General features: G+C 39.0%; 1 protein-coding gene across 1 annotated transcript; it reads left to right on the forward strand.

Moving 5' to 3' along the window:
• Positions 1–4,378: 4,378 nt before the first annotated feature.
• Positions 4,379–14,831, forward strand: MMP12 (matrix metallopeptidase 12). Its single transcript, XM_061143253.1, has 10 exons — positions 4,379–4,513; positions 4,970–5,217; positions 6,241–6,389; positions 6,701–6,826; positions 10,038–10,199; positions 10,716–10,839; positions 11,658–11,791; positions 12,165–12,324; positions 13,024–13,127; positions 14,016–14,831. The coding sequence occupies exons 1-10, from the start codon at positions 4,409–4,411 to the stop codon at positions 14,114–14,116; spliced, it is 1,413 nt and encodes a 470-aa protein (XP_060999236.1). The 5' UTR covers positions 4,379–4,408; the 3' UTR covers positions 14,117–14,831.
• Positions 14,832–16,298: the final 1,467 nt, after the last annotated feature.

Genomic DNA, 16,298 nt, shown 5'->3' on the forward strand with positions numbered 1-16,298 from the left:
CTTCCTTGCTGGATGCAGATGCACTTGTGATTAAACACTATTACTTAGATTCACTTTTCTCTTATGTGGAAACAGTGCCAACCAAGGCACGACCAACAAACAGAGACCGTGGTAAAAGAAGAAGACAAGGAATGAACATTTATGGAAGTCTGTAAACTCTGGGAGTTGGTGATGGACAGGGAGGCCTGGTGTGCTGCTATTCATGGGGTCGCAAAGAGTCGGACACGACTGAGCGACTGAGCTGAACTATCATGGAAAAGTAGGTGTTTAACAGATTATGTCATTTATTCTTTATAAAACATTAATACTATTCCCATTTTACATCCAAAGAAAAGGAAGAAAGGAGAAGTGAACTTGTCTAAGTCCACACAACTGAGTAGGGTGACTCTAAACATTATGCTTTTGAGAGATGCTCTGGGCCAATTCCTGGGAGCCTTGTCAGCAAAGGCAGCTTAGCAGCAGGACAGTGGCAGGCCCAGGCAGGAAGGAAGGTGCAGAAAGGAGTCTCCAGAGAGCAGACAGAGTTGCCACTGCCCCGGGATCCAGGTTCACCTGCAACACGCCTGGGACTATCTGTGGGCTTCTGGCCCCTCCGACGGCAAAGGGGACAACCTGACTTTAACTGAAAAAACTTAGGGCATATAGGGGAATTCCCTGGTGGCGCAGTGGCCAAAACTCTGTGTTCCCAATTCAGGAGGCCCAAGTTTGATATCTGGTCAGGAAACTAGATCCAACACATCCCAATGAAGATCAAAGATCCTGAGTGCTGCAACTAAGCCATGGCTCAGCAAAATATATATATTTAAATTGAGGTATTATTGTATCATTGTTATAGTGTTGGCAGCAGCAAGTTATCCATAAGGAGCTTTTTTGTATATTTTGGGAACATTTCTCTGTCTTGGTCCCTTGCTGATGACCATACTTTGATTTGCCTCTGTATCCTCAGGGATGACAACTAGCTGAAGGTGATTGAATCAGGAATGTACCCTAAAATGTCCTGGGGTATGTCAAGAAGGAAACAATGTCATAGAGCTCTGGATACTTTTGGAAACTTTGTGAAGCTCTTAGTGCAAGTCATCCCTCCTGAGGAACTCTGACCTTGGCTACTTTCTGCATTTTCATGGATATGTGCTTTTTCACATGAAGCATCGCCAATGACTCCTTGATTGTCTCTTCACTCAGCGTGTCCTCTGAAAGCCATGTCCCTGTTGGTACTCTCAGCTTTCAGCCTGTGCCTCGATCATAATCTTAAGTGTGCATGTGTTGTGTCCCACTCTTTGTACCCCAGGGTTTGTTTGTCTGTGGAATTTTCCTGCAAGAATACTGGAGTGGGTTGCCATTTCCTCCTCCAGGGGATCTTCCAGACCCAGGGATCAAATTTGAGTCTCTTGCATCTCCTGCATTGGCAGACAGATTCTTTACCACTGTGCTGCCTGGGAAGTTCAATCTTAATGTAGCTCCTTCTAAATACCACAGAATATTAGTCAGGGTATGTTGTTGATCTCCCTTTCATTACCAGTCTCTTTTAAATGTCTTACATAGGAGTACAGTAAAAGAAGGAAGGCATCAAATTACTGACTCTTCTGTGTCTGGCATTAAGCTAAAAATTTCCCCTACAATTTAAAGTAATTCTTACAACAACTCTTGAGATAGGTAATATTATTGTTCCAATTTTACAAATGAAGAAGTTAAATCTTAAAGAAATGGAAGTGGTTGGACAAGGTCATAAAATGATGGAGCCAAGATTCTAAAGCAGATCAGCTTGACCCCAGACTCTCAGTTAACGACACTGCCGGCAACGTTCTCTGGTTGCCTAAGGGGTCCAGATTACCCATCTGTGACATTTGATGAGCAAAGATTCAGAGACTGTTAAAATCGGGGTGTGAGTTTCTGTTTTTAGCAACCTTTTAGTGAGAACATTCTTTCACTTCCTTTGTATCTTTGGTAATTTTAACCATGCATGTTACATCCTACATTTCTTGACTTCTCTCAAGTCTTCCAAGAACTGGATTCCTTCTTGCTGTGGATGAGACCAGTTTATGCTTTCAGAGAAGTTTAGGAGCATATCCTCTTATGTAATGATTGCTCCCATGAAGGAAATTTACTACTCATATCTTTAGACACTGTTCTCCAACTAGATTCCTTCACACATGTTTATTGAGCACCTACTAATTTCCAGGTTGGTTTGGGCACCAGAAGTACAATCATGACTGTCCCTGCCCATGCTTGGCAATGTTCTGTTGGTGGAGAAATAAATGCGCCCATATTTTCTAATAAATCCCATTTTTCTTGATTTATAGCCTAACAGTCAGGCTCCTCTTATAATTCTCTGGTTAAATTCAATATCAGAAAAGATTACCTTACAATTCTCCTGTGTTATCTTTCTCTTCATGAATCCTAGAGCCATGTCTGGCTGCAAACTTACAATGAATGATGTCCTTTGAGGCCAAGGGGAAAAGAATGAATATTAATGAGTGCCTGTAGTATGTGTTGTATTTATTAAACATCATCTCATTTAATCATCACAAAAGCATAAGGAAGTACAAGTTATCATCCTCATTTTCAAATGAAAGGCCTGAGAGAATTCCCTGCTGGTCCAGTGGTTAGAAATCTTCCCTTATACTGCTGGGTGCTGGGTTTGATCCCTAATTAGAGAATTAGGATCCACCAAGCCACATGGCATAGTCAAAAAAAAAAAAAAAAAAAAAAAAAACCCACCAGAAAAACAGGAAGTCAGAGTTTGAGAAAGGCAGATAGCTTGAAAGTAGATACCTGGTACAGTGTAGAGGACCCGCTTTGCATAAGAAGGAAATCATTCACCTGGAGCCATAGCCTCAGGGAAATCCTAGGGAGCAGCCAGAATTTCCCTAGGCCTTGAAGGTGGGTCAGAACAGTGACTGAATCATAGCACACAGTTTTGTGCTCTCAACTTAAAAAATAGTCACAACCTAAAAGTTGAGAGTTGCGTTTCATTTGGCGGGAATTTTTAGGAGTTCAAGCCTGGGAGACAGCATCTCAAGTGATCCTGAGAGAACTGGTCCATGGAGTTAAGGGATGGAGCCAGATTACATAGAAGGTTTGCAACAAAGGGCAGGTAGTCTGAGCATCAGAAGATCATAGCTAATTAAAGAAAATCAGATATACCAAACTGAGGGACTTAGTGCTTGTCTATGTGTGGAAAGATGCAAGAGTCTGGGCTCACTAGAATCATTCCTCTCATAGGCATCTCAGCTGTCCTGGGCCAGGATCCTGTGTTTTTCACGTCCCGAGCTCCATGGGGCTCACCGTAAGGAGTGGCTGCAGTCTGGTGGCTGCTAGATCACAAATATTCTTCCTCTTCCTGAGTGGCCTTAGAGCTCACCAGTTCACAAAGGAGGGCTGCCGTCACTGATGACTGTGACACCCTTGTCTGCTGATGAGGCATGAGATACTCCATTTCTCGGTGCGCTCCCACCCCCCCAGACTCTTCATGTAGAATCAGCAGTCAACCCCATTGCTTGCATTTCCACCTTTGGAATTTATTCCTTGAGTCCTAAATGCTGTCAGTCTTCAAACATTCCCTGTTGACCGAGAGGCAGATTCTGTGTTCATGGGACAATTAAGTCATGGAGGGAGGAGGCTGAGTTGATGGGGAGATGGAGAGATTCCAGAGGCAAACTTTTGCTATCTCCCAAAGTTGAAGTGTTGATCTTCATGCTACCAGTGTGAAGGATGTGAGGAAATTTGACTTTGGAATCTCTCTCCTCAGTTACACAGCTGGAATTTGAAGCCTGAAGATCTCAAGTTATAGAAGTAAGATCTGAGTCTGTATGATACAGAGAACAAACATCAAAACATCATGATGTTATAAACTTTTCCTTTCTAAACGTGAAATCTCTACACCAGATCTCTAGGGAGCTAGATTCAGCTTACATAGTACTCTATTCTAGCAAAAGAATTTTATTTATCTAAATTCTTAAATTTAGTTTTTTAAAAAAAGATTATTTCACCTCTAAAGAATATGAGGAAAGTATTATAGTGAAAGTTCAGAACTCCTTAAATATTCATTTTTAAGTTATTTCAATATTTTAGGTGCTTATTATTTCTCATATAATGGCTCATATAAGGTGGATGGAAGTTGGAGCTTATTTATTTTAAAGAAATGTACTCTGAATTGTCTGAGTGAGGGATGACTCTGATGTCAATTGACCCATGGATGGGTTAGATATGAATTGACCCATTGTTGGTCCTAGAATAAGGTCATATTTATTTTTGAGAAAAATCAAAGGATGATATCAACTGTGAGTCACACAAAGAATTTCGTATTCACAGAGCCTGGCCTAAGGGCTATATAAAGAGACACATTTAAGGAACTTGCATTGGAAAGGAACAGGGTAAATTGGGTTAAGCTGTTCAGAAGAAGTGTAGAATGAAGTTTCTTCTGTTGATACTAGCTCTGCAGGTCATTGCTTCTGGAGCTGCCCCATTGACTAACTATCCAAGCCCTGAAGAAAATGAAGTGGCGTTCGCTCAAGTAAGAATTAGCACTATAGAATTTATCTAGACTGATTTTTGTCTATAAGATTTATTTCACTGACCTGTTTTATTCTGAAAGTACTAGTTGAAAACTGTTTTAGGGAGCTATTGGATTTTAGCACTGTTTTGTTGTTTTCTTATTTTTATTTATTTATTGCTGAAGAGGAATGTAAGAAAAAAGTGTCTGGGAAGAAAAAAATTTCCTCTACTTTTCTAGATTCTTCTGGCTGGTCTAAAAATTAAATTGCTATGAGACAGAATTAATAAGAAAAAATCAAACAAAAGTTTCATAACATCCATATATGTAAGAGATTCAGAAAAACTGAGTAACTCTCCAAAATGGCCAAAACCCTTGCCTTAAAAAGGCATCAGTGTGCAGCTGAGTTATAAATACAGAGCTCTGACAGAAATCTTTCTACATAAAATGATGTGTCAATAAATGTATTTTTTCCAGAGATATTTGGCAAACTTTTATGGCCTGGAGATGGAAACAACTCCAATGACAAAAATGAAAGTCAATAGGAACATCATGGAGAATAAAATTCAGGAAATGCAGCAATTCTTTGGGCTAAAAGTGACTGGGCAACTGGACACATCTACTCTGGACATGATGCACAGACCTCGATGTGGAGTGCCGGATGTTAAAAATTTCCAAGTATTTCCAGGGCGGCCGGTCTGGAAGAAACGTCTTATCACCTACAGGTAACATCATAGCCAAGTATTTTTCTACTTTCCCCTAGGTCTGTGTTCTAGAAACTTGAGCCACTTAGATAGAACTCTAAATCTGGATGTAGATAGTAAGCATCTCTCAATTATTAACACTATCCCTGTGTTGAAATAGTGTCTCTAGAAGGGAAAACCATTCCCTCAATGGAATTGTTGGGCTTGCAAGTCCAGAACAGAGTAGGAAAGCCATAAATAAAAGAAGAATGGAGCTGGATCTAAAAAGAGGCAAGAGAAAGCTTTATAGACCATTTAGATGGATAAATGAAGAAGTCTGGGAGTAAGGGTAAAAAACATAAGCCTCTACAAATGTAAATCCTTCATAATGGTGACCTGTAAATCATAAATGAGTAGAAATCAAGTTAGATTCTGTTTAAGGAGTAAGGTGCCCAAGGATAAATATTTCTGTAGATGAAGCAGGTTTTTCTCATCTGGACTACTGATCTATGGAATGATTCATTTTTTTTTTTTTTTTTGCAAGATAGTATTTTATTTCATTATTATTATTATTATTTTTTGCAATGGTTCTCAAATTTTGCAGTGCTGCCTCTTTTTTTTTTTTCCCAATTATTTTTATTAGTTGGAGGCTAATTACTCTACAATATTGTAGTGGTTTTTGCCATACATTGACATGAATCAGCCATGGATTTACATGTGTTCTCCATCCTGAACCCCCCCCACCTCCCTCCCCATCCCATCCCTCTGGGTCATCCCAGTGCACCAGCCCTGAGTACTTGTCTCATGCATCCAACCTGGACTGGCGATCTGGTTCACACTTGATAATATACATGTTTCAATGCTGTTCTCTCAGATCATCCCATCCTCGCCTTCTCCCATAGAGTCCAAAAGTCTGTTCTATACATCTGTGTCTCTTTTTCTGTCTTGCATATAGGGTTAAGAACGATTCATTCTTGAATGATGTTAGCAGAAATGAAGTATTGTAATAAAACAAAATTAACACATGATTTCCATGTATTTTCCTCTTTTGTTGTGCTGGTAAAGAATCAACAATTACACCCCTGACTTGAGGCCTGAGGATGTTGACGATGCCTTCCAGAAAGCTTTTCAAGTATGGAGTGATGTGACCCCCCTGAAATTCAGAAAGATTCATGAAAACGAGGCTGACATCATGATACAATTTGCATTTCGAGGTAGAGAACTTGAACTTACGTCATCTGTCTCATTTGGCGTGACCCAGGTGGCACAGTAGTAAAGAATATTCTTGCCAATGCAGGGGTTGCAAGAAATGAGAGTACAATCCCTGGGTCAGGATGATCTCCTGGAGTAGGAAATGGCAACCCTCTCCAGTATTCTTGCCTGGAAAATTCCATAGACAGAGGAGCCTGGCAGGCTACAGTCCATGGGGCCACAAAGAGTCAGACATGACTGAGCATACACTCACACACACACACAAAACATATGTAGATAGACTAATTTTATTTTTCTTTTTTTTAAAAATAAGAACATAGAGACGCCTATCCTTTTGATGGCCCATGGGGAATCCTAGCCCATGCTTTTGCACCTGGAGCTGGTCTTGGAGGAGATGCGCATTTTGATGAGGCTGAAACCTGGACTAAATCACGCAAAGGTAGGCTCCCCAAACCCTCAAAGAATTAAAAAATCCTAACAAATTCCAAGTTATATCCTGTTTTTGAAAGGCCACATTCTGAAAAAGGATTATAAGGACAAGGAAACTTTTCTAAAATTTTGACACTGAATAAAATTCTAACACTGTTTCCACTTCACCCTCTATAAATGGAGTATATTGGACTAGATTATTTTAAAGTTCATTTCCAAGAATCTATGAAGATGAACTAGTTTATTAGTATACACTCAGGAACCTTAAGAACCATGGTATGGAAAGAAAAAAGCCATTATTTAGGGGATCAGTTTTTGGTAGTGCAATCCATAAACTCGAACAAATACAGATACTAATGCTGTGTATGCCAATAATCCTAGAACAGGGTGATCATTTGCATGATTCATTATATGCCAACAATTTCCTAAATTCATAGTGGCATAAAAAGATAAAGTTATAGAGGATTTAGAGATCTCTATAAAGAAACACAAGGTTATGTGATCAGGTAGTCCCTTGTGGTTCTGGGATAAAAATTTCAAAATGCCCCATTGATCATTTAATACCTTGTGTGTACTTACAGAGGGGATAAAACTCATCATCCATCCCAGACAGTTGGGGGAAGAGGGTAATGAGCATCCCCTGTTATTTGGAGAAGTCACTATCCACTGGAAAATTCAAGGCATCACATCAGAGGCCTTCCTAATATTTCTATTGGAAATTCTAGACAGTATGACTGACCATATGTGGAAAGGAAATAGAGAGAAATTCATCAAGAATGTGCTCTACTCAGCATCATCATCTCCACCCCCAGTTGATATTGTTTGCATTGATGGCAATATTTTTATAGACCAGAAAGGCTATTTGTTTTAGTTTGACACATGGCCTAAGGCTTATGAAACCTTTGATTGAGAAGAGAATTTTTTTTTATTGTCAAAAGACAAATGATTAGGTCCTGGCTGAGCCTCAAATATTCAGTAAACATGTTAAATTTGTGCAAATTTTATCCAAAGGCATTTGGGGTTTGTAATCTTTTCATCTGACAGGAGAAACGTGCTGATTAGCCTGGAGAATTTTTAAAATTCTAAAGAAACTTAGGAAAGTCATTTAACACAGACCTTTACAGATAGAGAAAAGAAAAGGTTAGAGGCTACCTTGTGGAAAATGCGGGGACCAGACCATTTATTTCCTAGGTCTTATCTTAGCAAAATGTATACTTTCTATTTGTCCATGTTGCCTTATTTTAATTTGCTTAATTCTAAGCTTTCAAAAGACTGAGTTATTTATGAAAATTCTAATGTAAAATCCTTATTCTCGACTAATTTTGACACAGTAAATTCTTTTTCTTTTTGGCATGGTAAATTAATTGAATGATTCCCATAGTCTTCACTGAGTTTCTATTAGGGAGTTAGGTGATGGGGGTGCTTAGATTCAGAAATGAAAAGAGCACAGTCTTGCCACTGAGAAATACACAATCTAAAAGGAAACAGAACATAAACAAAAGTCCATTATTTTGAGATGAGAACCAATGGTGATCTTTTGTACAAAGTAGTACAGGAATTGAGAGTAAGATAAATTCAGGCTTACGCCAAATCGTAAAAGGTTTTGTTCACTCTTCCTAGTCTTATGCAGAGTGGAGAGAATTGGTCTTTGCTTCTTCTTTCTCATTGTTTGGTAGAAGTGGAAGCATCTCTGAATTAGTTACTGGACCCGTGTGTTACAGGGAGGGCTTGGAGGATCCGTATTCGTAGAGACCGCCTCAGAGAGGTGTGAACTCTTTGTTCATCTTGGGTTCTAGAGAGTATTTCAAGATCAGGCTCTGTAGCTAGATGGTGTGTGACCCTGGGAAGTCAGTTCTGAGCTTCCTTTTGCTATAGAGAAAGAAAGAACCAAATGAAAGCATTAGACTATAATGAAGATTTAAAAAAAAATCAGGAATTTTCAAATCTGAGAATTAGGAAATCTGAGAGAAAGGACACACCCTTGTCTCTTACCTACAAAGGTACAGCCTCTGGGACATACAGGAAAAAAAAAATAACAGTTACAACTATAATGTGGTAGTGTAAATATGTCTAAAGTGTAAGTACAGTCTCTCTGATTTCATTTGGAATCATGTTTAGGAGAAGGGTGATCCAAGAAATTTTTAGAGCCAAGAAATTTGACTGTGAATTTTGGCTCAGGCACTTAATTTGTCATTTAATCTTGCTGATACTATATCCTCATCTGAAAATAGAGAACAAGATGACTTCCTTTTGGTTGTATAAGGATTAGATATAATGTGGTGTTTTTCTCAGTGACTCACCTGGAACTTAATACTGATTTAGACTTGAGTTTTGTAATGGAAGGTTACCAAAGACTTTTCTATATCCAGTGAAGCCTGATTAAGGGAAAAGCAGAACAAGGTCTTGTGAGTTGAGAATTACTTAGGAGCAATGAACACAGCTGTGAGTCATTCTGGAAGTTTTGACAATGGAACATATTTCACTTGTCTGAGAGTGCAGCGGTCCTTAACCAGAGGCGTGCACTGCCATGCGTAAAGTAGACAGCTGGTGGGAACTGCTCTACAGAACAGGCAGCTCAGCTTGGTGCTCTGTGGTGACCGAGATGGCTGGGATGAGGGGGTGGGAAGGAGGTCCCAGAGGGAAGGGGACATATGCATGCATATCACTGGCTTACTTCACTGTACTGCAGAAACTAACACAACATTTTAAAGCAACTATTTCCCTGGTAGCTCAGACGGTAAAGAGTCTGCCTGCAATGTGGGAGACCTGGGTTCAATCCCTGGGTGGGGAAGATCCCCTGGAGAAGGAAATGGCAACCCTCTCCAGTATGCTGGCCTGGAGAATCCCATGGATAGAGGAGCCTGACAGGTTACAGTCCATGGGGTTGCAAAGAGTCGGACACGACTGAGCAACTTCACTTTTATTTTATACCCCAATAAAAAGAAAAGAAAAAGAAATATCTGGAAACATTTTTTTTGGTTGTCAGAACTAGAGGGTAGTGGTGCTACTTGAATTCAACGGTAAAACGAGAGATTTATAAAGATCCGTAATGCACAAGACAACCCTGATAGCAAAGAGGGATCTGTCCACAGTGCCAAGGCTGAAAAAGCTTGCTTATGAAGGAGGAAAATGAGGTATTTCTAAAAGTTTCCCTTTTCACTGTCAGAGTGGTTGTGTCGTTGTTCTATAGATGCCAACAGATTTCACTGGTTCTCTCTTAGGCCCAAACTTGTTCCTAGTTGCTGTTCATGAGATTGGCCATTCCTTGGGTCTTGGCCATTCCAGTGATACAAGTGCCATAATGTTTCCCAGCTACAGAGATATTGACTACAAGATATTTCGCCTCTCTGCTGATGACATACATGGCATTCAGTCTCTCTATGGTGAGTTGAATTTCTTCACCGTTTTGCCGTATCTTTATTGATACTCATTCTTATGAATAATCTCATACTATCTGCATTTGGATAAACATTAACATTTATCTTCTCTTTGAACCCCATGAAAATTCTGTGAGGTAGGCAACACAGATATTATCTTCATTTTATGGATGAGTACAAGGGGACCTAATTTGTTATGCCTGAGCCAGAGGCAAAACCTGAGTCTTCTGGTCTGAAATCTGTTTTTCCTATCCACCATACCATTGCCTTTTGAAGAAGGCACATAGAGAAATAATCTAACCAGAACAGGAGAACAGAGTGATCAGAGTTTTATTCTCCACAATGTTGCAACTACATGGCAGGGGAAAAATATTTATTGTATGCTTCCTGTGAATGTTACAGAAAACATAAATTGCTTTTTAAGTATTCTTCATCAAGAACATTGAATGTTTTAGAGTGTTTCTTCATCTTAAAAATAAAAGGCATTTTTTTTTCCTGATGCTTCTTGAAATGTATTTTCAGGACATCCAGAAAAACACCATATTCCGTCAAATCCTGGCAGTACAAACCCAGCTGCTTGTGACCCCAATATGAGTTTTGATGCTGTTACTACTGTGGGAGATAAAATTTTTTTCTTTAAAGACAGGTAAGATCATTTTCATATCTAACAAATATTAAAGGCTGATCCCTCAGATTTTTGTGTGTGTGAGAGAGGATGGTGCAAAATGATTTAAAAAACGAAGTAGATAAAATCTGTTAGTAGGAACTTGGACTTGATTCTGAAGGCAATGGAGAGATCTTGAAGATCTTGAAGCAGGAGAGCAGTGTGATTATATTTGTTTTAACTAGAAAACTGAGCTGTAAAAAAATGGATCTGTGGCAAGAATCTGGGTTGGGGATAGATAAGACAGGTAGCAAGGATGCCAGACTATTTTATCATACTGATAGATTTAAATTAAGATGGTCAAATCTGGACTTAAAGCTGTGACAGGGTACCAGACTCAATTCTTGATTATAAAAAAGAGAATTCCAGGATGACGTATGGTTTTTGTCTTAGAACATATATTGAACCAGATATTGGATGTGTGGGTCAGTGGAGAAAATTGGTATTTGATATAGATAGAACAAATATTCCCCATTACTGAGATTATGGAACTGAGATACCTGAGGTTGAGTTGACTTCCTTTAGGTTACAGAACTGCCGCCTGGGTTGTGAGCTCAGACTAGAACCTAGATACCTTGGTTCCAAGCACCATGTATTTCCATATGCCAGTCTGCCTGTTAAGATCATTGCTAGTACTGGAGGTGATTAAAATCCTCTGCGTGTGGTTCTCCTGCACAAATGCCCATGGAACAGAATGGGAAGCTACTGGAAAGAAACATGAAGTTCTTCCACAGGTCCTTCCCTCTTCATGATTCTTCAGTCTACGGTGATTTTTTAACGTGTTAAATATTTCTTGTCAGGTTCTTCTGGTGGAAGCTTGCTGAGAGTCCAAAAAGCAGCATTAGTTTAATTTCTTCTTTAGGTCCAAACCTACCATCTCACATTCAAGCTGCTTATGAAGTTGCAGACAGAAGCCACGTTTTTCTTTTTAAAGGTAATTCCAATGTTTAGTTTTGCTATTGCGTCTACTTCTAAGGAAGAGAACAAATTAAGGAAATAGTACTACATTTAAAGAACTTTTTAAAAAGCACTCCAGATTTTTATTATTGGGGGCTCTGAAGTATAGCCCCAAAGAGGGTAAATATACTTAGGTAATATGTAAAGCTTACTGCAAAATTCTGTAAAATATAAGATGATAACACTTTGGAAAAAAAAAAATACAGAACCATAGAAGGTAAACCATGTTTAAGAACAGGAGTAACATATTCTGAATCTATGAAATAAGAATGATGTTGCTTCTGCTGAGTCAGTATTTCTATTACTCTTTCTGTATGATTCCAATGTACCCATTCTCTTTGTCTTTACAGATGACAAGTACTGGTTAATGAACAATATGAAACCACAGTTAAACTATCCCAAGAGCATACATTCTTTGGGCTTCCCCTCCTCAGTGAAAAAAATTGATGCAGCTGTTTTTAACCCACTTTTCTATAAGACCTACTTCTTTGTAGGTAACAAGTTTTGGAGGTGAGCTTTCATGGTTGATAATTTGACCCCTAAGATTTATGAAACAGTCAGAGAATGGGATTTTTCAGAAGACAGCTTTTCTATCTAAATTTAAAAAGGCTCTTGATTTTCCTGGAAGAGGGATCAAGATAATATAGCACTGGAACAGTTGTTTTCAACCTAATTCTTGTCTCTGTACTGTTGATTTATGATAGGAGATAACAATGCATGTTTTAAAAGGAGCACTTTAAATAAAATGTCACGTTACTAATCACAGTAGAAATGAATTGAAGAAGAGTGGTGTGGATGTATGAGACCTAGTATTTGCAGTCAGTTTGCAGGGCGTATGCATTTTCAGATTCCTTTCTAGAACTGTTGGATCCCAAGGAGACAGAATGAGGGAACCATGCTATGAGGGAGAGCAGATTGTTCAAAGTCATTAACTGGAAATTAGAGAGTCAGGCGCTAGCACTGGCAGAAGCATTCTGGCAGAGCGGGGAGAGTGCTTGATTGGAAGTCAAAAAGCCTAGGGTTTGAGTCCTATAGAAACTTGGAGTAAATCTGTGAACCGTTTAGGTCCTTGGTTTTCCAATGGGTACAGTTTAAACTGTTCCAGAAGAGAATAAGGCAGGTTTTGTGATTCATAACCATGAAATATCAAGCTTAATGTCATGAAATCCATATTTTGATGTAGTTTCTGCTGGTTATTTCTTTGCTCAGGTATGACGAGAGGAGACAATTCATGGACCCTGGTTATCCCAAGTTGATTACTACATACTTCCCAGGAATTGGCCCGAAAATTGATGCAGTCTTCTATTGCAACAGTAAGTGGACTGGGAAACCATGAACATAGTGGAAACCCCTTATTAAAATACTGGATTATAGAGTCTTCCAGATCAGAAAAAAAGGGCTCCAAATTGGAAGAGAAAGAGCTCTGCAGTTCTCCAAAGGGCCACAGAGAGAAAATCTACAATTTTTTTGGCTCAGAATAGGTGGGCCAGAAGAAAGAGTGAGGTGGCATCAAAGATGGATTTATACTAGGGTTGTCTATCAGACAGAGAGCAGATAATTCTTGCCACTTTTATATGTCTGAGTCTCTGGGATTTCCATCACATCAAGTTAAACAGTATATGTAAGCGAGCGGATAGCAGTTAAGGCAAGCAGGAGTCTTTTATACATTGTTATGTCCTGAGTTCTTTAACTTCCTTTCAGTCCCTTCCACCCTTCATGGGTTCTCATGGACTGAGTCTCAGGGTGGGATGAAAGAAGCCTAAATTTATTTGAATTTGTGTTTATGAATGTCTTCCAGCAAGGTCAGGCTAAGCAAGATATCTTTGGGTCAAGATATTTTGGGTTGTATTCCTATCCCCATGTTTTATTTATTTTCCCCATCAAAGCTTCTATGTACCCTACCTGAGTCCACTCTCCTCTCTTCCATTCTGAATTCTCCACCTGGAGTGTGAATTTTCAAAAACATTTGCATTTTTAAGAGTCAGTCTTAAAGACCAAACAACTTTCTCATTAAAGATAATGAAGATATTTATGGTGAAAAGACTCGTAGTAGGTAGATATCTGGGGGCAGGATATCTAACTGAGGAATCCAACTTTATAATCTTGAATCTGATCTTGTCTAATCTAGGTCATCTTTCTTTTTTTTTAAAGAATACAATCAGAGAATTAAAATATTTCATTTTTTTTTTTTTCATTTTTAGGACACTACTATTTCTTCCAAGGATCTAAAGTACTTAAATATCATGTCCTAGCCCAACGTGTCATTGAAAGCCTGAAAAGCAGTACGGAGCTGGGTTGTTAGTAATGATATAATTAATGGTGTTTGTCAGTTCACTTCAGTTTAAAAAGTATTACGTACTTGATATGTGCCCAGTACCATGATATATATGTTATCATAAGGTAAAACCTATGGACCATATTAAATGACTATATAGGCAAGTGATTATATAATATACATAAAATTCTTTGATTTTGAAAATGCTCATTGCCAGTTTTTATTGAACTCTTCTACTGAGTTTGAAGAGACACCCTCAAAGGCCAAAAGAATATCTTGGTTCCTAATATCCTTGAACTGACCAATTTTAATTATTTCTTTGGCTTAACTAAGTCAAGGAATGATTAGTCTCTGTAACCACTGTATGTTTCAGCAAGGGTATTATTTTAATTACTTGGGGGTAAAGGCAGATGGAGAAGAGGGCAACAGAGGATGAGATAGTTGGATGCATCAGTGACTCAGTGGGCATGTATTGGGCAAACCCTGGGAGGTGGTGAGTGACAGGGAAACCTGATGTGCTGCAGTCCATGGCATCGCCAAGAGCTGGAATCAGCTTGGTGACTGAACAGCAACAACCAAGCAGACTATACTTAGAACTGTTAAAATGACAATTAATGAAAGTAATATATAAATAAATCATATACTTATGGTGACAATATAATTTTATTCCATTGTCTGTGTTGATTTTTCTGTTATCTTTTATAATATATGTATTGCTCAAATAAAAACTTGAAAGAAAGTATTTGGTTTTTAAGAATTTTTTTCTTGAAAAACAGAATATGTGTTTTGAAAATAATTTTGGACTTGCTATTAAATAATAGTTGGACTTCCCTAGTGGTTCAGACAGTAAAGCGTCTGCCTGCAATGTGGGAGACCTGGGTTCAATCCCTGGGTAGGGAAGATCCTCTGGAGAAGGAAATGGCAACCCACTCCAGTACTCTTGCCTGGAGAATCCCATGGACGGAGGAGCCTGGTGGGCCACAGTCCACAGGGTGGCAAAGAGTCAGACACGACTGAGCGACTTCAATTTCACTTTCTTTCTTTTCACTTTCAGTATTAAATACAATGTCTATTACTGCACAAAGGGGTGAAAGAGAGATAAGGCAACCAGAAACAGGAAAAAGTTATATTTGTTTTGGTCACTTGCCTAAAGCCACCTGAATCCTTGGTCTCAAATCGAGACAGCATGCTCCAGACTACAAACAACCCCAAGGAGCATCTCCAGTGTATGACCGCAAGCCTGGAGAGAAGAAGGAAGGAAATGGGAACTTCCCATTTCAGTAAACTTCTCATCACAGCTCACGTCGTGTTTCTCCACTGCCTTAACACACATTCTCTCTCTCTGGATTGCACATATGTTAAAATTCTAACTAATAACTCATAGGTTTGTGGAATGCTCGTAGTTTTCTATGTATTTTCACACCATTGTTGCTTGATATACTCAAGATCTAAGAAATGGTCAAGCCTATTTCAACTCAGGAGGAGGTCTTACAAATAGCTGAGAAAAGAAGGGAAGCTAAAGGCAAAGGAGAAAAGGAAAGATATACCTATTTGAATGCAGAGTTCCAAAGAATAGCAAGGAGAGATAAGAAAGGCTTCTTCAGTGATCAATGCAAAGAAATAGAGGAAAACAATAGAATGGGAAAGACTAGAGATCTCTTCAAGAAGATTAGATATACTAAGGGAATATTTCATGCAAAGATGGGCACAATAAAGGACAGAAATAGTATGGACCTAACAGAAGCAGAAGATATTAAGAAGAGGTGGCAAGAATACACAGAAGAACTATACAAAAAAGATCATTATGACCCAGATAACCACGATGGTGTGATCACTCACCTTGAGCCAGATACCTTGGAGTGTGAAGTCAGGTGGGCCTTAGGAAGCATCACTATGAACAAAGCTAGAGGAGGTGATAGCTTTCCAGCTGAGCTATTTCAAATCCTAAAAAAATGATGCTGTTAAAGTCCTGCACTCAATATGCCAGCACATTTGGAAAGCTCAGCAGTGGCCGTAGGACTGGAAAGGATTTCTTTTCATTCCAATCCCAAAGAAGGAAAAGGCCAAAGAATGTTGAAACCACCACAAAACTGCACTCATTTCACACCCTAGCAAAGTAATGCCCCAAATTCTCCAAGTGAGGCCTCAACAGAATGTGAACCGTAAACTTCCAAATATTCAAGCTGGATTTAGAAAAGGCAGAGGAACC

This window comes from Dama dama, chromosome 1, assembly GCF_033118175.1.
Source record: "Dama dama isolate Ldn47 chromosome 1, ASM3311817v1, whole genome shotgun sequence".
NCBI classification, from domain to species: Eukaryota; Metazoa; Chordata; class Mammalia; order Artiodactyla; family Cervidae; genus Dama; species Dama dama.

Excerpts from the sequence above, each read along its gene's own strand:
- MMP12 (XM_061143253.1), top strand. The coding sequence starts at position 4,409 with ATGAAGTTTCTTCTGTTGATACTAGCTCTGCAGGTCATTGCTTCTGGA. Across the intron at positions 11,792-12,164 it reads CCACGTTTTTCTTTTTAAAG|ATGACAAGTACTGGTTAATG; the intron begins GTAATTCCAATG and ends TTGTCTTTACAG. Across the intron at positions 12,325-13,023 it reads GTAGGTAACAAGTTTTGGAG|GTATGACGAGAGGAGACAAT; the intron begins GTGAGCTTTCAT and ends TTCTTTGCTCAG.